The 25,140-nt window shown below is 56.1% G+C and overlaps 3 protein-coding genes across 8 annotated transcripts in view; 2 read left to right on the top strand and 1 right to left on the bottom strand.

Moving 5' to 3' along the window:
- The first annotated feature begins 12 nt into the window (after positions 1–12).
- RNF214 (ring finger protein 214) lies at positions 13–7,212 on the top strand. Of its 2 annotated transcripts, none has more exons than XM_014884690.2 (15): positions 13–199; positions 322–523; positions 1,142–1,201; positions 1,399–1,539; positions 1,819–1,958; positions 2,492–2,560; positions 3,312–3,408; positions 3,627–3,715; positions 4,088–4,190; positions 4,385–4,483; positions 4,729–5,108; positions 5,463–5,598; positions 5,823–5,930; positions 6,252–6,347; positions 6,957–7,212. In XM_014884690.2, exons 1-15 carry the CDS (start codon positions 120–122, stop codon positions 7,020–7,022), a joined length of 1,866 nt encoding a protein of 621 aa, XP_014740176.2. In that variant the 5' UTR covers positions 13–119; the 3' UTR covers positions 7,023–7,212. The 2 variants fall into 2 exon arrangements, with proteins under 2 accessions (XP_014740176.2, XP_088034034.1); XM_088177908.1 differs by having other exon boundaries at positions 18–199; positions 4,100–4,190.
- On the bottom strand, positions 7,116–21,772 carry BACE1 (beta-secretase 1). The gene is made up of 10 exons (XM_088177909.1): positions 21,395–21,772; positions 17,990–18,078; positions 17,625–17,841; positions 17,329–17,466; positions 17,114–17,248; positions 16,888–16,989; positions 16,609–16,758; positions 16,318–16,489; positions 15,960–16,233; positions 7,116–8,205 (listed from the first exon to the last, which is right to left on the bottom strand). The coding sequence occupies exons 1-9, from the start codon at positions 21,638–21,640 to the stop codon at positions 15,992–15,994; spliced, it is 1,491 nt and encodes a 496-aa protein (XP_088034035.1). The 5' UTR covers positions 21,641–21,772; the 3' UTR covers positions 7,116–8,205; positions 15,960–15,991.
- Positions 21,773–22,087: 315 nt separating this feature from the next.
- CEP164 (centrosomal protein 164) overlaps positions 22,088–25,140 on the top strand; it is a 28,725-nt gene continuing 25,672 nt past the window's right edge. For 2 of the 5 annotated variants that reach the window (XM_088177787.1, XM_088177786.1), the window contains exons 1-4: positions 22,088–22,152; positions 23,722–23,811; positions 24,143–24,254; positions 24,584–24,827. In XM_088177787.1, coding sequence (XP_088033913.1) covers positions 23,733–23,811; positions 24,143–24,254; positions 24,584–24,827 — 435 coding nt within the window. In that variant the 5' untranslated portion in view covers positions 22,088–22,152; positions 23,722–23,732. Of the gene's footprint in view, positions 22,153–22,467; positions 23,812–24,142; positions 24,255–24,583; positions 24,828–25,140 lie in introns of those variants that run through there. The other 3 variants (XM_088177788.1, XM_014884743.2, XM_088177789.1) reach the window with 3 other exon arrangements.

Genomic DNA, 25,140 nt, shown 5'->3' with positions numbered 1-25,140 from the left:
GGCGGAAGGGGCGGCGCGGCGGGGGCGCGGGTCGTGCGCTCCGCCCGGTGCCGCTCCGTGCCCCCCCGGTGCCGCCCGGTGCCGCTCGGCCGGCCCGGCCCAGCCCCGCAGCCGCCCCCATGGCGCTGGAACAGACGCAGGTCGATGGTCCCGACCCGCCGCGTCTCTGCGAGCCCGGCCCCGCCGCGCCGCCCGCCAGGTAAGGGGGGGGCCCGGCGGGGCGGCAGCGGGATGGAACGGGGATGGAGCGGGGATGGAGCGGAGATGGAGCCGGGATGGAGCCGCGATGCGGACGCTGACCGATGTCCCCGTTCCTCGCAGCGGGAGCCCGCTCTCCGCCCCGGAGAGCCCCAGCGAGCCCGGGCCCGGCGGGGACGCGGACCCCGCGGCCGCCCCCGGCCCCGGCGGCGCTGCGGAGCCCGGGACCGGCGGCGCGGAGGCCGCGGGGCAGAGCGGAGCGGCGGCCGAGGAGCCCGACGAGGAGGCGGCCCCGGCCAGGCCGTCGCAGAACATCGCGGTGCAGGTGGGTGCAGCTGCCCCGGGGCTCGCGGGGTTTGAAAGAGCCCTGAAAGGCGCTCGCAGAACCTGGAGGACAAAGAACTGAATAAGTCGTGACTGAAGGGTGAAACGCATCCGTGCTTGCAGCTTTACAGCCGCTGCTGTGTGCCCTGTCCTCCGCTTTGAACAGTCTTCAATTAATTTTTAATTAAAATTCTGCCCTAATAAGGCTGCACCTGGAGTGCTGTGTCCAGTTCTGGGCTCCTCAGTACAAGAAAGACAAGGAGCTAATGAAGAAGGGTCCAGTGGAGGCTGCGAAGATGATGAGGGATTTGGAGCGTCTCTCTTGTAAGGAGAGACTGCAGGAGCTGAGCCTGGTTGGTCTAGACAAGACTGAGAGGGGAATCCCATTAATGCATATAAATATCTCCGAGGGGTGTCAGAGGATGGTGCCAGATTCTTTTTGTTAGTGCCCAGTTATAGGATGAGGAACAATGGCCATAAACTAGAGTGATAAGTTTCCTCTCAATATGACAGGTACTTTCTGTGGAGAGTGGCAGAGCTCTGGAACAGGTGCCCAGGGAGGGCCTGGAGTCTCTCTCTGGTCACTGCAGGGGCTCATCTCAATCATCTCCCTTCACAGACCGACTTCAAGGCAGCTGATGCAAATGTGAACACGGACCAGGACATCGAGAAGAACTTGGTGGGTATCGAAGCCCTGTGCTCAGGTCTGGGCTCTGCCCCCAGGCAAAGGAGCTGGAGCTGCTCTTGCCACTTATTTCCTGTCAAAATAGAAGCATAGAGTCATTACATTTGGACAAGACCTCCAAGACCATAAAATACCAGCCTTGAAGTCCTTAAGCTGTCCTTGTTTCAGAGGAATTTTGCTCTCCACTGCAGGACAAGATGATGTCCGAGCGGGCCTTGCTGAAGGAACGCTACCAGGAGGTGTTGGACAAGCAGAGGCAGGTGGAGAATCAGCTGCAGGTCCAGCTTAAGCAGCTCCAGCAGCGGAGGGAAGAGGAGATGAAAAACCACCAGGTATTTGGTGAAGAACTGTTTTTGTTTAACCTGCCCTGTAATTAATTTTATGCCTCTTTATGAAGAGGCAGGAGAACCTGTGGTCCAGATCATCAGTCTCCTGAGTTTCCTCATAATAACCAATTTATATCTTGACTGGATCTATTAAAGAGATTTATTGTTTATTCATTTGCTGTATAATCTCGTTAATTATTTAATCCAGAAAAATAACAGATTTTAAATCAAAGCAGTTACTTGGTAATTTTGCCCTGTATCTGTGTGATGCTTCTTTTACTCCAGGAGATCCTGAAAGCAATTCAGGATGTTACGATCAAGCGAGAAGAGACTAAGAAAAAGATGGAGAAAGAAAAGAAAGAATTCCTGCAGAAAGAGCAGGATCTCAAAGCTGAAATTGAGAAACTCTGTGAGAAAGGCAGAAGGTATTTGTATGGAAAATAAAGTGTTTAATTTTGGGGAAGAAGGTTTTGCCTAACCGTGATATAAACCTGACAGAAGAAAGAGCTTTAAACTTTTAGAAAGCAGTGAGTATTTAGGCTAGACGTGTATATGGATGAATTTTGGATAGGGCCTGTATTTATATTGGCATTTTATGGAGCCATTCTGTCATGGTTTTTATTCTTAGGGCTCTGATGTTTTTGGGTAAAACTCCTCCAGTGATTGCTCCAAGTGCTCAGCCCTTCTCCCCTGAGTGACCATGGCAGAGCACGTGCTGGGGGAGCAGCACAGCTGCCTGCAGCGAGCCTGGTTCTGTGCCACAGCCTTTGTGCAGTGTCATGAGACAGCAGGATTTGTGCTCCAGAGGCTGTTGGCAGCCCACACACATTGCAGGGAACCATCCCCAGCCCGTGGTGTGTGGCTGGGCCTGGGGATGGGCAGGGAAGGGGTTTAGTTTGAGTGTGGGTACCCTGCCCCGTTGGGATTCCAGCTGTGCTGCTCCTTTTCTCCCCTGCAGGTTGCTGAAGGAGCAGGAGGAGAAGGAAAACAAGATTGCCTCTCTGATTGCAGAGCAGTCTGATGAGAAGTAAGGCTTTTATCCTTCACCTGATTAATGCTGCCCAGTGCACTGTTCCTTCCTGTCATTTTCCCTCAGAGTGAATCCAATGCTCTTGGTTGGGACAGAGTAGAGACAATGATCCAGCAGTGCTGGCCAGTTACGTGCTCTGGAGGTTTTATCTCCTCTTTCAGCATCAGGGCTCTGGATTAAATCTTCTTTGATCCCAGTCACAAGCAGACTCCTAGATGCTTGTGACATAAAGATCCCATAAGATTAGAGTTTGTGCTTGGTGGATTGTCTCAGCTTGTAACTGCTGCTTTCAGCTCCCTGGAATTAGGGCAGACTGATTTCCCTGTCTGTTCCCCACAGCTGTCCAGCTCCACTAAACTCTGGCATGCTCTGGTGTTTAAAGTTGGGCAGGGATGTTCCAGACCCAGGTATTCCCAAAGCACAAGTGGAAATGCCCAGCTTTAAACTTCTCCAGGATCAGGACAGCATAACTCTGCCTGCTGCTGGGGTTGGTTCCTGGTTCAGATCTTTCCTGGGATTGGGCTGAATTTTGCTGAGGGGAATTCCCCTCGTTTGGCCCAGCGTGTTTGCACACTTCTTGTTTGCGTGCCATGGAACAGCTCACTGCTGGGACAGTGACTCACACAGCCCAGGGAGCTGGGGCTGCTGATCTTCCATGGTTCCACCCCATCCAGAGCTCCTGGGATCAATCCCTGTGCAGCCATTCCAGAGCCTGAGCCTGAGGGGACTCGTTCTGTTCTGTGTGCAGGCAGCTGTGGGAGATGGAACTGGACAAGCTGAAGAACCAGCACAATGAAATCAACAGGAACATTCTTGAGGAGACGGAGCGGGCCTGGAAAGCAGAGGTGAGCATCTGATTTATTGGTTGGTTTGAGATGCCAGATGGTTAATGGACAGTTCTGTGAAATTAGGAGCAGTTCAGGACAAGGTCACGTCCCACTCTGTGGGATAAAAGGAAAGATGAACAAGTGTCAGTACAGTGAGCATATGTGGGGAGCAGTGCCCAGTGCCTGGTCTGGCAGCAAGGAACAGGGGAGTACAAAAACTGAGCCTCTCTCCATAGATCCTGTCCCTGGAGAGCCGGAAGGAGCTGCTGGTGCTGAAACTAGAAGAAGCAGAAAAAGAAGCAGAGCTGCACCTCACCTACCTCAAGTAAGTCTGTGCTGTGTCAGAAGTGGAGGGAGAGTCACTCAGGTGTCTCCATGTCCCATCTCCTCTTCCTCTGCTTACACTGGAGGTTGGACTGGAATAGTTGAGGATTTCCTGTGGTTTTCTTACCAGATCAATGTGATTCAATAATGTCACACAGCAAGGGTGTGTGGGGCTGTGCTTATCCCCTGTCACTGTTCATCTGCCAGGCTCAGTCAGTGCTGTTGACTGTGCTGTCCCTGAGTGTCCCCCACATCAGTCCCACTCCCTTGTGGGGTGCCACCCTGCTGGAGGAGGGCAATTCAGGAGGGTGTGGGGGGTTGCTTCTCCCACTTTGCTGCCAGTGAGAACACAGTTGCAAGTGGGAAAGTTCAGCTGTGCTTGCAGGTCTGCGCCACCCACGCTGGAGACCATGAGGCCAAAGCAGGAGTGGGAGATGAGGCTGAACAGGATACGAATGACCAAGCAAAGTGTCCGAGTAAGTTCCTGCTGACCTTTCCCAGCCTAGCAGTGAGCACACTTCTTCACACACAGTGTTTCTCCCTTCAGCTCCTCTTCCATTCTTCTGTGGAGCCAAACGCTGCCACTTTAGGCCTTGCCACCCCCCGGTTTAGAATGCCCCAAACTTGCCCAGGTTTGATAAATGCGCTCATTTCCTTCCCTCTCTGCTAGGATCAGTTCAATGACCACATCCAGATGGTGAGGAATGGCACAAAGCTGAGCAGCCTCCCCCAGATCCCGACGCCGACACTGCCTCCTCCACCTTCGGAAGTGAGTGCCTCTCCAGCCCCACAGCACGGGCATTCCGTGCTGCCAGGCCCTGGCACAGCCTGCCTGGTGCTGTGCATGTGTGGGATGGCCCATTCCCTGTTTGGGCTTACTGGAGAGGAGGGGAAGGGTCTCCTTCCCTTTCCAGCTGCCAGTGCCTGCTGTCTGGAGAAGAGGGCACTCAGCTCTGCTTCCAGGTGGTCTTACTCTAACCAGCCTTTCCCTCTTGCCCTGTTTTTCTTTCTCAGACAGATTTCATGCTGACGGCATTCCAGCCCAGCCCCTCCCTGACCCCCCGGCTCCCCTTCCCCATCGGGCCCGTCCCTGTGCCCATGGTGATGCCGAGCGCCGATCCCCGGGCTCTGTCCTTCCCTCTGCTGAACCCCGCCATGTCCAGGCCCAACCAGCCCTCCCCGCCCCTGCCCGCTTCCCAAGGGAGGAACAGCCCGGTGGTGGCATCGCTCATGGGCACGCACAGCCCCCACATGGCCCCCGCGGCCTCCATCCCTCCTCCGCCCGGCCTGGGCGGGGTGAACGTCGCTCCCGAGTTCCACAGGCCCCACCAGCCGGCTGACAAGCTGGAGAAGCTGCTGGAGAAGCTGCTGACTCGGTTCCCGCAGTGCAACAAGTGAGGGGCTGCTGGTGTTTTTTTGGGAGCTGGGGTCAGGGGAAAGGGGCTCCTGTTGTGAGCGGGGTCTGTGGGAAGTGAGGCAGGCAAAGGTGGTGGTGTCCATCAGGTTTGGTGTAGCGCTGGGGATGGGCAGGACTGGGAGGACAGCAGGGATACCTGGGCACAGCCAGGAGCCCCACAGGCTGTCTCTGGGGATTCCCTGCTCTTCCCCCGTGTTTTGGGGAGAGAAGCTCCTCAGCACCTGACACGGCTCACTTGGAGGGTGAGCACACGGCTTTCCCCAGGCAGCGGTGGCTGAGGGGTCCCAGGCTGTGAGGACTGGGAACTCTTAGCAGGCTGCTGTCCACACAGGGCCCAGCTGACCAACATCCTGCAGCAGATCAAGACAGCCCGGAGGACCATGGCCGGCCTGACCATGGAGGAGCTGAACCAGCTGGTGGCAGCCAAGCTGGCGGAGCAGCAGGAGCGGGCAGCAGCTGGTGCTCAGGTGGGACAGAGTGGGGGCTGCTTGAAAGGGGGGGCCTACGGAGCAGGGAGAGCTGCCCCTGCTCCCTGGTCCCCCACAGAGCTTGGGCTGTGCGTCAGGGCTGTCCCCTGGGTTCCCTTTCCTGCTGAACTCCAGGGAACTCTTTTCCCCGAGGTGACTCGGGGTGACTCCTCTGTCCTTTCCTCCCGGGGATGTTCTGATGTGCCTCCTCTGCCTTTCTGCAGCCTCTGGGCCGGATCAGGGCCCCCATGTTCTCTGCTCCCCTGCCTCAGATCAGCACACCCATGTTCCTGCCCCCGGCCCAGGTTGCTTACCCAGGAACAGCGTCACATGTAAGGACTTGGATTCCATGGGAGTGGGGAGGGAGAGGGAACCTGCCTGGGACGTGCCTGAAGGGATGAGCCCCTGCAGCTGGGAGCTCTCTGGGCTGCTGAGGTGAAGGGGAGGACTGGGGCCACAGATCCTTTGTTTCACATTGGAACAGGGACACACGAGATGTGATGGTGGCTCTCAGGGCTCTCAGCACCACAGTGCTGGCTGTGGGCAGAGGGGACTGGGCAGCCTGTGGCCTTGGGCTGCAGCTGAATCTGTGATCAGAGCCATGTGTCTGACTTCCCTGCCTGCCCCTTTTTTTCCCTCACTGCCCATCCCAGACCCCAGCTGCCTGTAAGCTGTGTCTGATGTGCCAGAAGCTCGTGCAGCCTGGTGACCTTCACCCCATGGCCTGCTCACATGTGCTGCACAAGGAGGTGAGTGTGTTCTGCTGCTCGGGGCCTCCTCCTGGTCCTTCCAAGTGACCCTTCCCGAGTCCTTGTTGTCCTGACACCTTGCCAGGAGAAGGGTACGATCAATAAACAGCTTCCCTGCATCCTGTCATCCCATCCTTTCTGTACTCTTGGCTGGGCCACCCTGCGTGGCTGGCGGGTGGTGGCTTTAGGAACAGGCTGTCCTTGTGTCCCTGAGCCTGTGCTGTGTCTGTGAGGGTTAGACTCTGGAGCAGGACAGTTTGGAAGGATCTGGAACACAGGGTGAGCTGCCACTGCTGCCCAAATGTCTGGCCTGGGGATGCCAGACAGGAGCTCTTGGGAAGAGGAGGAGACTTTCCTGTCCCATGGGTCTGGCAGTGTGGGCTACCTCCCCATCCCAGCAGCTCTGGGGCCTCCAGCAGTGGCCCCTCAAGGAAATGGGAACTCATGTTGAGGAGAGCCTGACAAGAGTGACAAGGGCTCCTTCCTCATGGTGACCTTGAGATGGAGGCTGCAAGGAGCAAAGGCAACCATCCCTGAAGCGAGTGCTGTGGACAATGGTGGCACCCTAGGGATGCGCCAGTGGCTCTTGATTAATTCTCTCTCTTCCAGTGCATCAAATTCTGGGCACAAACCAACACGAATGACACTTGCCCCTTTTGCCCAAGCCTCAAATGACGGCTGCTGGGACAACGTGGGCCCCCAGGAAGAGTTGCTGTGAATAGACAGGATCAGTTCTAAGATTTCTACAGTTCTATATTTATACGATCATGTATACACATGTACATTTTTATTATATAGGTAATGTGTGTATAGAAAGTCTGTAAACATACAAATTCATAAATAAAGTGTGTATATTATGCAGTGATTTGCTGCAGCTCTTCATTTCTTAGTCCACAGCCTTGCTGGCTTCTTCCAAATGAGGGTCAGTGTTCCCTGCTTGCTGGGAACTGCCTCAGCCATCTCTTCCCACTTGGATCCCATCAGCTCCTTTCCTAGAGCCATTCCTCACCACCCCCACATCCCTACCAGTCATCACCTGTTCTTTCCCCTCTTGCCAACGAACAAGTTGTAGATAAAGAGCCAATTTCTCATGGTCTTTTTTTTTTTTTTTTTTTAATGTCATAATAATTTACCGTGTTAACATTCATTGTTCTTACATAGACACTGGGTTACAGAGTACTGGAGCCTCCAGCGACAGCCCATGGTCCCATCCCAATCCCATCCCATCCCCTGCTGCTGTCACTGGGCCCTGGGGAGGGAGCGGACGGACGTGGCTGCGCTGCAGCTCAGGATAAACCAACCTGTCCAAATTCCTGCGTTCCCCTCTCCTGTACTTCCTCCGAAAGCACGGGCTGACACGCCAACCCTTTCTCCATGGATGTCGGTGGGATTGCGAGGTGCTCAGCACCACTGAAAATCTTGCAACGACTCTTTAAAAATTACCCACCCCCCCCCCCCCCCCCCCCGTATTCCTGGAGATCCGTGGCAGGAATTGGGCACTGCTGGCAGCCCCTCTGCCCTGGGAGGGCAGGGGAGCAGCCCTGGTGCTGAACCCGCCGCAGGCCGGCTCCTCCGGCGCGCACGCACACGCTCGCGGCGTGTTTTAAGGCAGTGGTCCACAACAGAGTCTCTGGGGTCCTGGGGGTCCTGGGCAGGCACGAGGGTGGGGGAAGAACGTTGCCCTCTTGCAGGGAGTGGCTGGGTGCGGGTTTGGAGCGAGGCTGGGGCCGAGGTGTGATTGAGCAGGGGCAGTGTGGGGGCTGTTGTGGCAGTGCCCCATGCGAGGGCTGGCTGGTCTCCTACGCTGCCTGCCTTTCCTGGCTCCCTCGCTGCTTTTCTTTCCCAAAGAAACGTGTGGCTGCAGGATATAGTTAACAAGCTTTATGCTCAGTGATTGCTCTGGGTGCTCAGTCTGTCCCTGCCTGACCCGGTGGCTCTGCAGGGCAGCCACCAGCTTGGCCCTGGCACTGCAGGTATCCCCTCTTTGTTTATGGAGGGGTGATGACTTTTAATTGTGGAATCTCCGCGTTTGAACTCTTTCCCACCCAGGCTGGAGGCCGAGAAGCAAGGGAATACAGCACTACTACTGCCTGCAAGGTCAGGGGTGTCTGCTCTGGGGAAGGGACGGTGATCATGCAGCACGGGGAGGAGGGGTTGTCCTTACACACTGGAAAATCCTCCCTGTGCTGCAGGAACACCACGAGGACAGAGACGCCTCCAGTGCTCAGGGTCCTTTGGGCTTGTGAGCCACTGCTCTGTGTGCTCCAGCCCTGCACCCCCTCCTCAAGCCAGCTGGGACCCCCTCACCTTCACCAAACACGCGGCTGTGGCACAAGCCCTGGCCCTGTGTGGTGCCCACAGTGGCTGAGGACTGAGCAGAAGGCTAAAAATATTTAAAAAAACCCCAAACCAAAACAGGACTGACCCCTAATGTTGGAACAGTAGCTTTCAGGGCTATAATTAAAAATAGAGATATATGGATATATTGTACAGGTGAGAGGCAGCTGTGGTCTGTACACGTGGGACCGGCTCTGTACATGCTCTCAATGCGCAGCTGCGCTACCACGCTTTGTAAAAAAAAAAAAAATTAAATAACTACAACCATGTGTTTCAAAAACAATAAATGCTGCAGTTCTCACAGCTGCTGCCTGTCCCCAGGATGCCAGGGTGTCCTACAGCCTAGCCTGGACGTGGCCTGGATGTATGGAGTGAGCAGAGAGCAGCTGCTGTGCCATGGGATGTGCTGGCAGGGAGGTGGGGAGGCTGCAGGGGGGGCCCAGGCTCCCCTATGGCTTTTGAAGGGCTGGGTGGGCTGGGGAGCGCCGCTGCCAGGGCTGGGAACTTCACTCCTGGCACTGGCTCCTGCCTGGCAGCAGCTGCTGAGGCTGGAAGCGAGGGCAGGGAGTTTCCCATCCAATTTAATGTGGGGAGAGGCTGGGTACCTGCTCCTGCCTCTGCCAGGAGAGGATGGGTACATGCTTCTGAGTGTCCCAGGAGGGCACAGGGAGTCAGGCACTCATACACACCCAGACACACTCGAGCACAGTAATAGAAACTCAGACATAGGCACAATCGACAACACTTGGGCACAGTAATACACACCCAGACACACCGGAGCACCCTCAGAAACAGGGATACTTGACAACACTCGGGCACACTCAGATATCACATGCTCCTTGTATAAAATGTTATTTAAAAAAAAAAACTGAAAAAAAAAAAAAAAAGCAAACTAAAAAAACCTTACAATTAAAATGAAAATGAAAAATAAAAATGGAAAAAAAATTACCAAAAAAACCTCTATTGCTTCTCCCTTGATAAATGACTCTGTGATTGAATGCTTCTCACTGGCTCCATCACTGGGCTCGATTGCTCTCGCCTTCATCCAGACCTCTGCACTCAATAGCTGCTGCCTTGATCCATTGCTCTGGGTTCGATTGCTCATGCCTTGATCCATTGCTCTGGGCTCGATTGCTCATGCCTTGATCCATTGCTCTGGGCTCGATTGCTCATGCCTTGATCCATTGCTCTGGGCTCGATTGCTCATGCCTTGATCCATTGCTCTGAGCTCGATTGCTCATGCCTTGATCCATTGCTCTGCATTCGATTGCTCATGCCTTGATCCATTGCTCTGAGCTCGACTGCTCATGCCTTGATCCATTGCTCTGGGCTCGATTGCTCATGCCTTGATCCATTGCTCTGAGCTCGATTGCTCATGCCTTGATCCATTGCTCTGGGCTCGATTGCTCATGCCTTGATCCATTGCTCTGGGCTCGATTGCTCATGCCTTGATCCATTGCTCTGAGCTCGATTGCTCATGCCTTGATCCATTGCTCTGAGCTCGATTGCTCATGCCTTGATCCATTGCTCTGGGCTCGATTGCTCATGCCTTGATCCATTGCTCTGCATTCGATTGCTCATGCCTTGATCCATTGCTCTGGGTTCGATTGCTCATGCCTTGATCCATTGCTCTGAGCTCCCTCATGCCTTGATCCATTGCTCTGCATTCAATTGCTCCTGCTGGATGCATTACTCTGAGCTCGACTGCTGCCCAGACACACCTGGGCACACCCAGACACACCTGGGCACGACCGGGCACACTCGGACATGCTCAGACACACCCAGACACACCTGGGCACACCCAGGAACACTCAGACACACCCAGGAACACTCGGACACACCTGGGCACACCCAGATACACCTGGGCACACTCAGACAGACTCGGGCACACTTGGGCATACCCGAGCACACCCAGACACACCCAGACACACCCGAGCACACCCAGACACACCCGAGCACACCCATACACACCCAGGCACACCCGAGCACACACAGACACACCCGAGCACACACAGACACAGGCACACTCGACAACATTCGGGCACACTCAGATATCACATTCTCCTCATATAAAATGTTCTAAAATAAAACAAAATAAAAAAAATGCAAACTAAAAAAATTATTAAAAAAATTAAAATTAAAATGAAAAATAAAAATTGAAAAAAAAATTACCAAAAAGACCTCTATTGCTTCTCCCTTGATCCATCACTCTGTGATCGAATGCTTCTCACTGGCTCCTTCACTGCACTCGATTGCTTCTACCTTGATACATTGCTCTGAGCTGGATTGCTCATGCCTTGATCCATTGCTCTGGGCTCGATTGCTCATGCCTTGATCCATTGCTCTGGGCTCGATTGCTCATGCCTTGATCCATTGCTCTGAGCTCGATTGCTCATGCCTTGATCCATTGCTCTGCACTCAATTGCTCATGCCTTGATCCATTGCTCTGGGCTCGATTGCTCATGCCTTGATCCATTGCTCTGCATTCGATTGCTCATGCCTTGATCCATTGCTCTGCATTCGATTGCTCATGCCTTGATCCATTGCTCTGAGCTCCATTGCTCATGCCTTGATCCATTGCTCTGAGGTCCATTGCTCATGCCTTGATCCATTGCTCTGCATTCAATTGCTCCTGCTGGATGCATTACTCTGAGCTCGACTGCTGCCCAGACACACCTGGGCACACCCAGACACACCTGGGCACGACCGGGCACACTCGGACATGCTCAGACACACCCAGACACACCTGGGCACACCCAGGAACACTCAGACACACCCAGGAACTCTCGGACACACCTGGGCACACTCAGACACACCTGGGCACACTCAGACAGACTCGGGCACACTTGGGCATACCCGAGCACACCCAGACACACCCAGGCACACCCGAGCACACCCAGACACACCCGAGCACACACAGACACAGGCACACTCGACAACATTCGGGCACACTCAGATATCACATTCTCCTCATATAAAATGTTCTAAAATAAAACAAAATAAAACAAAAAAAATGCAAACTAAAAAAATTATTTAAAAAATTAAAATTAAAATGAAAAATAAAAATTGGAAAAAAAATTACCAAAAAGACCTCTATTGCTTCTCCCTTGATCCATCACTCTGTGATCGAATGCTTCTCACTGGCTCCTTCACTGCACTCGATTGCTTCTACCTTGATCCATTGCTCTGAGCTGGATTGCTCATGCCTTGATCCATTGCTCTGGGCTCGATTGCTCATGCCTTGATCCATTGCTCTGGGCTCGATTGCTCATGCCTTGATCCATTGCTCTGAGCTCGATTGCTCATGCCTTGATCCATTGCTCTGGGCTCGATTGCTCATGCCTTGATCCATTGCTCTGGGCTCGATTGCTCATGCCTTGATCCATTGCTCTGGGCTCGATTGCTCATGCCTTGATCCATTGCTCTGAGCTCGATTGCTCATGCCTTGATCCATTGCTCTGGGCTCGATTGCTCATGCCTTGATCCATTGCTCTGGGCTCGATTGCTCATGCCTTGATCCATTGCTCTGCATTCGATTGCTCATGCCTTGATCCATTGCTCTGGGCTCGATTGCTCATGCCTTGATCCATTACTCAGAGCTCCCTCATGCCTTGATCCATTGCTCTGCATTCAATTGCTCCTGCTGGATGCATTACTCTGAGCTCGACTGCTGCCCAGACACACCTGGGCACACCCAGACACACCTGGGCACGACTGGGCACACTTGGACATGCTCAGACACACCCAGACACACCTGGGCACACCCAGGAACACTCAGACACACCCAGGAACACTCGGACACACCTGGGCACACCCAGATACACCTGGGCACACTCAGACAGACTCGGGCACACTTGGGCATACCCGAGCACACCCAGACACACCCGAGCACACACAGACACAGGCACACTCGACAACATTCGGGCACACTCAGATATCACATTCTCCTCATATAAAATGTTCTAAAATAAAACAAAATAAAACAAACAAAAATGCAAACTAAAAAAATTATTAAAAAAATTAAAATTAAAATGAAAAATAAAAATTGAAAAAAAAATTACCAAAAAGACCTCTATTGCTTCTCCCTTGATCCATCACTCTGTGATCGAATGCTTCTCACTGGCTCCTTCACTGCACTCGATTGCTTCTACCTTGATCCATTGCTCTGAGCTGGATTGCTCATGCCTTGATCCATTGCTCTGGGCTCGATTGCTCATGCCTTGATCCATTGCTCTGGGTTCGATTGCTCATGCCTTGATCCATTGCTCTGAGCTCGATTGCTCATGCCTTGATCCATTGCTCTGCACTCAATTGCTCATGCCTTGATCCATTGCTCTGCATTCGATTGCTCATGCCTTGATCCATTGCTCTGCATTCGATTGCTCATGCCTTGATCCATTGCTCTGAGCTCCATTGCTCATGCCTTGATCCATTGCTCTGAGCTCCCTCATGCCTTGATCCATTGCTCTGCATTCAATTGCTCCTGCTGGATGCATTACTCTGAGCTCGACTGCTGCCCAGACACACCTGGGCACACCCAGACACACCTGGGCACGACCGGGCACACTTGGACATGCTCAGACACACCCAGACACACCTGGGCACACCCAGGAACACTCAGACACACCCAGGAACACTCGGACACACCTGGGCACACCCAGATACACCTGGGCACACTCAGACAGACTCGGGCACACTTGGGCATACCCGAGCACACCCAGACACACCGAGGCACACCCAGGCACACCCAGACACACCCAGGCACACCCGAGCACACACAGACACACCCGAGCACACCCAGACACAGGCACACTCGACAACATTCGGGCACACTCAGATATCACATTCTCCTCATATAAAATGTTCTAAAATAAAACAAAATAAAACAAAAAAAATGCAAACTAAAAAAATTATTTAAAAAATTAAAATTAAAATGAAAAATAAAAATTGGAAAAAAAATTACCAAAAAGACCTCTATTGCTTCTCCCTTGATCCATCACTCTGTGATCGAATGCTTCTCACTGGCTCCTTCACTGCACTCGATTGCATCTACCTTGATCCATTGCTCTGAGCTGGATTGCTCATGCCTTGATCCATTGCTCTGGGCTCGATTGCTCATGCCTTGATCCATTGCTCTGGGCTCGATTGCTCATGCCTTGATCCACTGCTCTGGGCTCGATTGCTCATGCCTTGATCCATTGCTCTGGGCTCGATTGCTCATGCCTTGATCCATTGCTCTGAGCTCGATTGCTCATGCCTTGATCCATTGCTCTGGGCTCGATTGCTCATGCCTTGATCCATTGCTCTGAGCTCCCTCATGCCTTGATCCATTGCTCTGCATTCAATTGCTCCTGCTGGATGCATTACTCTGAGCTCGACTGCTGCCCAGACACACCTGGGCACACCCAGACACACCTGGGCACGACCGGGCACACTCGGACATGCTCAGACACACCCAGACACACCTGGGCACACCCAGGAACACTCAGACACATCCAGGAACACTCGGACACACCTGGGCACACCCAGATACACCTGGGCACACTCAGACAGACTCGGGCACACTTGGGCATACCCGAGCACACCCAGACACACCCAGGCACACCCGAGCACACCCAGACACACCCGAGCACACCCAGGCACACACAGACACACCCAGGCACACCCAGGCACACACAGACACACCCAGACACACCCGAGCACACACAGACACACCCGAGCACACCCAGACACAGGCACACTCGACAACATTTGGGCACACTCAGATATCACATTCTCCTCATATAAAATGTTCTAAAATAAAACAAAATAAAACAAAAAAAAAAATGCAAACTAAAAAAATTATTAAAAAAATTAAAATTAAAATGAAAAATAAAAATTGAAAAAAAATATTACCAAAAAGACCTCTATTGCTTCTCCCTTGATCCATCACTCTGTGATCGAATGCTTCTCACTGGCTCCTTCACTGCACTCGATTGCTTCTACCTTGATACATTGCTCTGAGCTGGATTGCTCATGCCTTGATCCATTGCTCTGGGCTCGATTGCTCATGCCTTGATCCATTGCTCTGGGCTGGATTGCTCATGCCTTGATCCATTGCTCTGGGCTCGATTGCTCATGCCTTGATCCATTGCTCTGGGCTCGATTGCTCATGCCTTGATCCATTGCTCTGAGCTCGATTGCTCATGCCTTGATCCATTGCTCTGGGCTCGATTGCTCCTGCCTTGATCCATTGCTCTGCATTTGATTGCTCATGCCTTGATCCATTGCTCTGAGCTCGATTGCTCATGCCTTGATCCATTGCTCTGAGCTTGATTGCTTCTCAGGCACACCCAGATACACCTGGGCACACTCAGAAACATCTTGGCACACCCAGACACACTCTGATTTCACATGGTCCTCACATAATATGTTATTTTAAAAAAAATTAAAATTAAATTTAATTGAATATTAATAAAAATAAAAATGTTACAAAAAAAAAGCTTGATTGCTTTTCCTTTGATCCATCACTTTGTTTGATTGCTCCTGCCTTGATCCATTGCTCTGAGCTTGATTGTTCCTGCCTTGATCATCACTCTGTGCTCAGCTGTTTCTCACACACACTCAGGCACACTCGGATACTCTCGGGCACACTCATGGGTACCTGCTCCTGCCTGTCCCAGGAGGACACAGGGAACCCTGGGGCTGGCGGCAGCAGGAGCACGGCTTGGGAAGGCAGGGAAATGCAGGGGAAATGTCAAAGCGAGCGATGTACGGTCAGCAAGGCAGGAGGGAAAGCCCAGGCTGGGCAGCCCAGGCTGTCTCTGAAAAGCCTGAAGCTGGATGGCTCCAGGATGAGCCTGGATTCTGGCTCAGTGCAGGGAGTCACAGGGGAGGCACAGCTGCAGCACAGCTCCCTATAAGAGAGCCTGGGCTGGGAGCTTCCTGGCAGGGTGAGCTGCAAAGGGATGCACAGGGATGGAAGGGGACAGGCAGGGGGTGGCTCATCAGCGTCACTCCATCAAGCCAGGCAAGGCTGGGTGGGAGAGCTTGGTCCTGTTCTGGTGCTGGAGCAGAAAAGCCTCCCCCAGCTCCCGGGATGGGGTTGCTGCACTCCCCCCCAGCTGCCACGCTCTTGCTGCAGGTCCCAGATGGATGGAGACTGGGCCTGGGGCTCCCCTGGCTGCTGGCCCTGATGGACACCGAGTCCCCAGGCCCCTGGACACGGGGCCTGAGCTCCCCACGCTGCCGCCACACTCCAGCCCCCGGAGCAAGGCCCCTGCCCTGCTGCCTCACCTGCGGCGCCGGGGCTGCGCCAGCCTCTGCCATCACTTCAGCAAGGAGATGTCGTCGGCGAAGTCGTCGTGGTCGCGCCGCAGGCAGCGGAAGCAGCGCCACTGGAACACCATGAGGCAGAGGGGCAGCATGAAGAGGGCGCAGATGGCCGCCATGACGTAGGCGATGGTCATCAGGGTGGACTCGTCCGTCTGCGGGATGTTGTAGCCGCAGTCCTCCATGTTGGAGTGCAGGTAGGGCCCGTCCACCGCGGCCGTCCGGAACTCGTCGTGCACTGCGTGTGGGGTGGGGGAGGCAGGGTCTGGTCACTGCCCACCCACTCCCCCTGATCCCCCCCCTCCCCGCGGGCCCAGCTCACCGTGGCAGGCGCTGACGGCGAAGCCGATGCGCTTGCGGGCGCGGTCGAACACCACGTAGAAGCCCTCCATGATGACGGCGCCCATGACGGTGCCGGTGGAGGACTGGGAGATGGCGAACTTGTAGCAGTCATCCTGAGAGGTGGCCACGTCCTCCACCGGGCGCAGGTATTGCTGCAGGGGGAGAGCAGCCGTCAGGGAAGGGGCAGGGGAGGCAGCTGTGCCTACCCAGTGTGGCCCTGCCTGCGCTGCCCTCTCCAGCCAGGGCAGGGTCTGGCCAGGCCAACACTCACCTGGGGCAGGATGGTGATCCGGAAGGATTGGTTGGTGGCCTCTCCCATCAGGTAGAGGGACAGGACGGGGAAGATGTGCCAGGGGGTGGTGCCGACCTGCCAGCAAACCAGCTGCTCCCCCAGCCAGAAGCCGTCTGGAAACTTCTCCGTCTACCAGAGGGAAGGGGAAGGTGAGCGGGGCTGAGCTGGGCAGGCAGCAGAGATGCCAGGCTGCTGAGGGGCAACCACACTGCTCACAGCCCCACCCTGGGCTGTGGGGAAGGGATGGGTTCCACTGACCGAAGACGCTGTTTTGATGGATTTCACCGCAGCCTCAAACACCTTCTTCGGCAGCCTGAGGTTGGTGGTCCCGCTGTCCACAATGCTCTTGTCATAGTTGTACTGGGGGGACAGAAGAGGAGGAGTGACCGAGGTGCAGAACCCCAGCCCACTCCCCTCCCAGCCTCCTCTGACCAGTGGTGGGTGCCTCCAGTGCCCGTGGGGCAGGTCCACACTGCCCGCTCACCTCTTTGCAGTCCATGTTCAGGTCCTGCCCATTGACCTCCAGCTTGACGATGATGACCTCGTAGTACCACTCCTTGCGGATGGGGGTGTACCAGATGTCACCCACGTACAGCGAGCGGTCGATGCCACCGATGATCTGCAGAGGAGACAGGACGGCGCTGCCACCACTGCTGGCAGTGCCACCAGGGAACCCCCAGCCACCTGTGGAGTGCTCACCATGCTGCCTCCCACCGAGGCCACGGCCTCTGTCTCGTTGGGAGAGAAGCCTGTCCCGCACAGCTGCAGGGAGAAGATGTTGGGCACCCGTGTCTGCTTCACCAGGGAGTCAAAGAAGGGCTCCAGGCTGTCGTCAGGCTGGTGGGAGGGGAAAGCAGAGGCAGGACAGGGATGTGTCAGTGCTGTCTCTTCTCCAGGAGCTCTCTGCACCCAGGGGAGTTCCCCTCGCCCCAGAGGACAAACAGGGACAAGGAAAAGGCAACTGAAGCGTTTTGGTGCTCACATCCAGGACTCACCCGGGCAATCTCAGCATATGCCAGTCCCAGGATCCCTTCCCAGTTGGAGCCGTTGATGAAGAATTTGTCTGACTCCGTGATGGCAGCGATGTTGGCTCTGACAGTGACGTTGGGGCCGTGGGGGATGGTGACAAGGTCAGTGCCCAGCTCCCCTTCCCACTTGCCCTGGGTGTAGGGCACGTACACCCCCTTCCGCAGGTCACGGTAGGTGCTGGACCTGCAACAGTGGCAGAGGGATGGGTCAGACCAGCAGGGTTTGTGTGGATCCAGCCACAGGCAGGACCTGGCAGGATCTGGCCAGATCTCCAGCAAGGAAAAGCAGTGTGCCTGAGGGGCTGTGCTCTGTGTCCCCCCAGAATACTCACAGCTGCCGCTGGTAGTATCTCCGGAGGAAGGGGTGTGGTGCAGCTCCCACAGCGAAGTTACTGCTCCCTGTGTCCACCAGGATATTCAGCTGGAGAAGGAAGAAAAGACAGGAAGACTCGTGAGTGCAGTGGGATCCTCTTTTATTGTGCTCAGAGAGGAGAGAAGGAGGTGGTGGAGCCAGAGGCAGCGACATCAGGGAGTTGCACAAAAAGCAAACACCATCCAGCACTGTGCAAACAGAGCATGAGCTCCTCACCCAGCATGGCCCAGCCTCAGCCCCCAAATCCACAGGCTGGTGTCATGGGGCCGGAGAGCAGCAGCAGCAGCACAGGGTGCACAGGTTCCCCTTGCCAGGAGAGCAGATTTGCTGGCACAGCCGGTGGGAAGGATCGGGCAGCCCCCGCGGATCCCTGCGCCCGCTAATCGCCACCCATATGCCGAGCCCTGCTCCTGATTCATTCCTGCCTGGGCAGGATTACCAGGCTTGGCAAACATCCCACTGGCAGGGCCAGGACTGGGCCAGCCGGATCCTGCCCTCAGCTGAACCGTGCCTGCAGCACCGGCAGGGAGCAGGGCGGGATGGCCGGGGCGGGATGGCCGGGATGGGATTGCTGAGGTGGGATTGACTGGGTGGGATTGCCCGGGCGGGATTGCCCGGCTGGGAGTGGGGCTGTCCGAGCCTCCTGGCTGTGCTGGGCAGCAGAGCTCGGGGTGAGCCCTCACCCCAGATCCAGGAGCTGCTTCACAGCACCACCCCGGGCAGCAGCACCAGGGCTTCAGCCCTTAATCTATGGAGTCAGAGGGAGAGGAAGGAGGTTAATGCGCTTGTGTTAATCGCAGGAGCACTGGCTGCAGCTGCTGAGCGCTGTCCCTGACAGAGACTAGCATGTCCTGAGTGCCCCAGCTCCACCTCCCTGCCAAGGGGAACGTTTCAGGCCGTGGGTAAAGATCAGAGCATCACGTTCACCCCTCCAGCACGCACCCTGGACAGTGCCAGCGCACCACACAGCCCGACCTTCTCCTGGCAACCCGGCACCTGCACCATTCCCAGGGCTGTTCCTGGTTCTGTGGGTGGGTCACTAGGGGCCACCTGCTCCACACAGCTCATCTCCAATCCCCAGAGCACCCAGAGCAGACTGGTTTCCCTGGAGAAGGACCTGCTGAGCTGACGCTGCAGGGAGAGCAGGCAGGGAGGGCTGTTACTCTCGCAGGCTCCGTCCTGCTGAAGGGGTCACGCACAGGACCCACGTGGAGAGGACCCAGATCCTTGAGACTCAGCCGAGCCATCCATTATTAGCACGTGAACTGGTGAGGCCACGACATGTGTAGCAGGGACACTGCCTGAAACCTGTCCCTGGAAGTGACAGCCCCTCCAGGCACCTCGGCAGCAGCACTGGCTCTGTGCCACGAGTGTCCCTAGAGCTGTGTGCTGCTCGTGGGGCACCAAGCCTGTGCCATCTGTCCCAAAACACCGGCTCCTGCTGCTCTGCTCACCCCTCTCCCCTGTGTGTTTATGAATCAGCCCGTTCTGGGGAGCCAGGGAAACCAACATGCTTGGACACATGGAATGTGTGAGCAATCAGCTGCTGACGGTGACTTGGCAGCACAGCGCGGCTCAGAACCAAAATTAAAGCACAAAGGGACACAGAAACTTCCTTGTCAGCATCGGGAAGGTGAAAGGAAAGGTGAAGAGATGGATCACCATCTCCCTGCTGCGTGTGAGCCTTTGGGAAGGATGCACGCACCTCCCTGGGGCAAACACGCTCCCAATTTCCTGCAAACTCTTTCATATGAATCCTCTCATTCCACTGCAATGCCTGGAGGGATTTTGCTCCATCACACACACACACACACACACCCCATGCAGGCACAGGCACCACGTTTGCATTTGGAAGCAATCCAAGGCTGGAAGATGCTGCCCAAAAGGGTGGCTGGCTCCGGAACGCGCCAGTGCCTGGGAACAGGTGGTTCGCACGGAAATTATCTGGCAGCTGCGACACGTGGCAGGCAGGAGATGATGAAATCACATTTAAAACTAGATTTTAGAAATAATCTCCTCCCTTTTTTTATTTCCCTAAGCACACCCTGCCAGAGCAAGCAGTAAGTCCCAGGCACACAGGGACAACACAATAGTGCTCCCAGAGATTCCATTTCCATGGCTGTGGTATCATTCCTCCGTCCACATTTTGCTCCCATTGCTCTCTCCCACCATACACACAGAGCACAGCCAGCTCGTGGGGAAAAGCCAGACTTTATTTCACAGCCTGTGTGGGTGCTGGCTGTTCTGGGAGCACCCAAAAAGTGGTGATGGCAGGCATGAAGGAATGTGGCCCTGTGCTGGGAGGAACCTGGAGCCTCGATCATTGAGCTCAACCCCCAGGCCAGACTTGCTGCTGGTGACAGCGGGGATCAGGATGGGCACAAAAGATTTAGCAGCGGGAATCTCCCCGATCTCATCGGTAAAAAAGGGGAGGAGCTGGTCGCCCTGTGCTGTGTGACTGGCCCTCAGCATTCAGCCTGTCCCCAGGGCGCAGGCACACGAGCTGGGCAGCATGTGAGGGATGCTGACAAAAAGATGGAGCAGGATCAGAGCCTGGTGACGCACCAACGCCTGTTCTGCCTGCCCTGTGGGCTCCCTTTCCATCCAGGCCATCCCATTTTCCTGCACTTTGCCTCCCCACGCTGCCCCAACTCCTGCGCAGCGACAAACATCACAAGGTCCTTGGGAAAACGGAGCGCTGCGGGATTTCTGGAGAATTTTCCCCAGCCGGGAGCAACACGAGGAGCCAGGCAGCAGCTGCGCCCGGGGCTGTGCTGGCAGGAGCTGCCAAGCACGGCTTGGCCGTGGGCTCCTCCGTGCCTGCATGTGCCGCTCCAGGCGGGCACGGGGCTGTGCAGCCACATCCCACCCCCCTGCCGCCCACAGCCGCGCCAGCTCCAGCGGCATCCTTCGGCTCGGCAGCGGGGATGGAGGCAGGGAGGGAGGCAGGGATGGAGCGGGAAGGGAGGGAGGGAGAGGGAAGGGAGGGATGGAGAGGGAAGGGAGGGAGGGAGAGGGAAGGGAGGGATGGAGAGGGAAGGGAGGGATGGAGGGAGGCAGCCTGGCTCGCCCGCACGGACAGGCACACGCAGCACCGGCCACCCCACCGGGAGCGCCCGGGCAGCCCCGGGAGCGCTGGGGTCACCTTCGGCGGGCGACTGCGGCCAGTTTTAGCTCAAAGCCAACAGGAGAAGCATCACCGGAGCGATGAGAAGCAGGAATACCGCCCGGGCCGTGCGGCGAGAGCCACGCGAAGCCATGGTGGCACTCGCAGCTCCGCAACGGGCCAGAGGGACACCCGCAGCCCCGGGAATGCAGGGGATGAGGGAGATGCGGGGGATGCGACGATGCCCTCCCACCTCACCTTCTGCGGGGGGCTGCCCACCGTCATCTCCACGTAGTACCCCTGCCCGGACTTTCCCCGCAGGTTGTCGATCATCTCCACGAAGCTGCCGGTGCTGTCGGGCTCGGTGTCCAGCGGTGCCCGGCGCTGCCGGAGTCCCGACGGCGGGGCCGCGCCGCCCCGCAGCGGCAGCCGGATGCGCGGCGGGGCCGGGAGGGCGCGCAGAACCCCCAGCCACAGCAGCAGCAAGGGCCAGGCGGGCGCCATGGCCGTGGGGAAGCCCTCGGGGGACGCGGTCAGCGGGCCCGCAGCGCCCCGCGCCTCGGCGGGGCGGCCGCGCCGGGGCGGGCGGGCGGCGCGGCGGCGGCGGGCATGGCGGCGCGCACGGACCCGCCCCGGAAAGCCCGCCCGCGGGCGGAAACGCTCACCGAGAGACCCGCCCCGGCCCTGCCCGCTGCCCCCGGTCCTTTCCCGGTCCCCAGCCCCGTTCTCGTCCCGCTGCCCCGCCGGGACGCGCCGGGACGCGCCGGGACGCACCGGGACGCACCGGGATGCTCCGCGGGCGGTACCCACGCGTCGCCATGGCAACCGCAGCCCTCGGCGGCCCCGCCGAGGTGACATCATGCATCCCTCCTCCCCGGCCACCAATCGGATGTCGCGCATCCTCCCGCCGACCAATGGCGGGGAAGGGGCGGGGCGTGGCGTAGCGGCCGCGGCGACTCCCGCGCTCCCCGCAACCGGCGGCGCCCGCGGAACGGCGGCAGCGGCGGGCGGGGACGGTGAGCGGCGGGTGGGGAGGGACCCACACCGGCACTGAGCCCGGCCCGGGCCGGGCAGGCTCCCCTCGGTGAGCGGAGGCTGCGGGAGCGGCCCCGCGCCGCGCGGTTCCGGCCTCCCGCCATTCGCGGGGTCCGCCGGTTCCTGGCTGTGCGTGGGTCGCGTGGGTGCTGTCGTGGTAAGGGTGAAAACGGCTTTTATTCCTGTTTTTAAAATACCCTATGGACCAAAGCTGTTTGTCCTTCTTGCCAGCCGCGCTTTTTCCGTGGCTCCAGGCTGGCGCGGCGGCGGCTGCACTGAGGCTTCGGTTCTCTTTGCATAGAGCTATGGAACGGGATTTTGGGTTGGAAGGGACCTGAAAATCATCCAGTTCCACCCCTATGCCATGGACAAGGATGCTTCCACTATCCCAGCTTGCTCCAAGCCCCATCCAACCTGGCTTTGAACACTTCCAGGGATGGGGCAGCCACAGCTTCTCTGGGCACCCGGTGCCAGGGTCTCGCCACCTCTAGAGGGAAGAATTCCCTCCACAGATCTCACCTAAATCCTCCTCTTCTATTTTAAAGCCTTTCTCTCTTATCCCCATCTATTACAGCTGCCCCTCAAGCACTGAAAGGTTGCACTGCAGGTCTCCAAGGGAGGAGTGAGCCCATAATTCATCCCCCAGTGCCAACACCAGGGATGGGAGATGGGGCTGAGATAGTTTTGGGAGAGGAAAATAGGAACAGAAGACCCCAAGCGAGTTGCCCACATCCGAATGCTCCAACTGGGGACAGTTGGGAGGGGGAGTGGTGCGAGCTCCGTGATGCTGGTTTGGTTTGGCCATCCTGAGAACGTCTTCACCTGGATACTGCCAGGATTAGTTGCTGCTTCTGAGACTTGGTTTACATAAGAGTTATAAAACAGATCGGGGTGAGGACACAGGGAGGTGAAGAGGGCAGTGGTGGCCCTGTCACAGGTAGTGATCCTGCTCTGGTTATCACTGGGGGTACCTGGCAGGTACCACAACCCCCTGGGTCTCACCAGGAAAGCAGAGAAATGCTTTTTGCACAGAGAATTTGGGGGGGTTTAGGCTGAAATGTTTGACCTTGGCATTCAGTTGTGTGTTTGAGCAGCAGTCGTGGCCCCCTGTGCTTGTGCTGGCTAAATGTGGCCACACTGAGCCACAGCTGAGGATGTTTGGGGTGAGGTGGGTGAATTCCAACTGCATGAAATGGTGGATGGATGGGTTGTAAAGGCCCAGCTGTGGTGTGGTCTGTGAGTTAAATCACAAAGCAATGCTTTGGGAGAGTTGCTTGCTTTTCCTTCCCTTCCTCTTTTCAGCTTATTTTTTACTGGGTTGGAAAGTACCTGAACCATCTTTCCTGTAGAAACTGGAAAGCCTGTGGGATCTGATTGTAACTCTGTGCCCCTTCAGCTCTGCTCCCTGTTTCCCCAGCCCTTGGAAGGGTGTGTGGAAGCTCTTTGATTCGGTTTTGCTGCAGTGGAAGGGCCCTGCCATGTGCTGGGGAGGAGGAATTTTCTTTTCTGAGGGCAGTTGTGACTGTGTGCTGGTTCCTCCCCTCTGCCAGGTGTGGGCTCCATGGCAGGAGCCCTGCGCATCGGGGACCAGCTCATTCTGGAAGAAGAGTACAATGAATCCTACGTTCCTAAGGAGCAAGGTGAGCGTGGCCCATCTTCCCAGGAGCTGGGAGAAGGGATTCAGGCATGCAGGTCACTTCCAGATGTATTCAGAAATCAGGAACTGGTTTCTGAAGTGGATGGAGAGGGTGGAATACTCGGGATTTTAGTGGAGGCAGAGCTGAATGTCACTTTGTGGTGTCAATCTCCGTGTCCCCAACCTGCAGGATGGGCTCTACAGGCACACAGCACTTTGCTGGTGGCTTTGGGCAACTTTGTTTTGGGCTCAGGATTTCCCAGTGTGCCCACAGCTTTAGCTGTGTGGCTCTGTTGGGCAGGCCAACTTCACAGATTGCTCTTCTGTTCCCCCAGAAATCCGGGATTTTGCACCAACCATCGGGATTGACCCCGACAAGGAGTCGGAGCTGCTGTGGCTGGCCAGGGAGTGCCTGGTGACCCCCCTGCCCCCGGAGTGGAAGGCCTGGTGAGAGCTCTGGCAGCAGCTGTGCTGGGGATTCCCAGTGACAGGACAAGGAGAGTGGCTTCCAGCTGGCAGAGGATTGGGTTAGACGGGGTATCAGGAGCTCAGGGGTTTTTGGGGTGGCAGAAGAAGGGGAAAAGCTGTTTGGGAAGCTGGATATGAGCATCCTGGGAGAGCTGCTTCCCCACACTCGTACATTTTTGGCTTCCTGGAGACATCACACTCCTCTTCCCTGAGTTTCAGATGCTCACACCATCAGTAAAGATGTTCTGGCTGTGCAGCTGTGTTTTTAATGTGCTCTTTCACCTTTTCCTGCTGTTTTTGCCGTGCAGCCAAGATATCGCGGGTGGTGACATCTATTTCTTCAACTTTGAAAATGGCCTCTCCACGTGGGAGCATCCCTGTGATGAGCACTACAAGCAGCTGGTCATCAGGGAGAGGGAGAAGCTGCTGGCACGGGGCAGCTTGAAGAAGGAAAAGAAGGAGAAAAAGGAGAAAAAGGAGAAGAAGGAAAAGAAGGACAAGAAAGAGAAGAAGAAGGACAAGAAGGAGAAGCAGTTCCTGAAGCAACTCCCTGTGAGTGGGCTCTGGCTGCTTCTGGGGAGGGCTAGGCAGAGGATGAACAAAGTGACCCCAGACCCGGGTGATGAGCAGTAAATCAGCTGGGGTGGGAGCACTGAGTACAGAATCACCTTTAATTCTGGTTGTAACACACTCTGGAGCAAACACACGCTCTTGGTGTGTCTGGGAGGGAGAGGAGTGTTCAGGACCCGTTCAGATGGGCATGTGGAAAGCAAAATGTGAGAGTAAATCCAACCCTGTTTCCTTGCCTGTCCCATGTGCTGGGTGTGGGTCTCTGAGCAGGGTTGGTCCCACAGCCCCTGCTTGT

Source organism: Sturnus vulgaris, chromosome 23 (assembly GCF_052056855.1).
Source record: "Sturnus vulgaris isolate bStuVul1 chromosome 23, bStuVul1.hap1, whole genome shotgun sequence".
NCBI lineage: Eukaryota > Metazoa > Chordata > Aves > Passeriformes > Sturnidae > Sturnus > Sturnus vulgaris.
The sequence above is the reverse complement of the archived record's forward strand: the minus strand, read 5'-3'. Positions and strand labels throughout refer to the sequence as shown.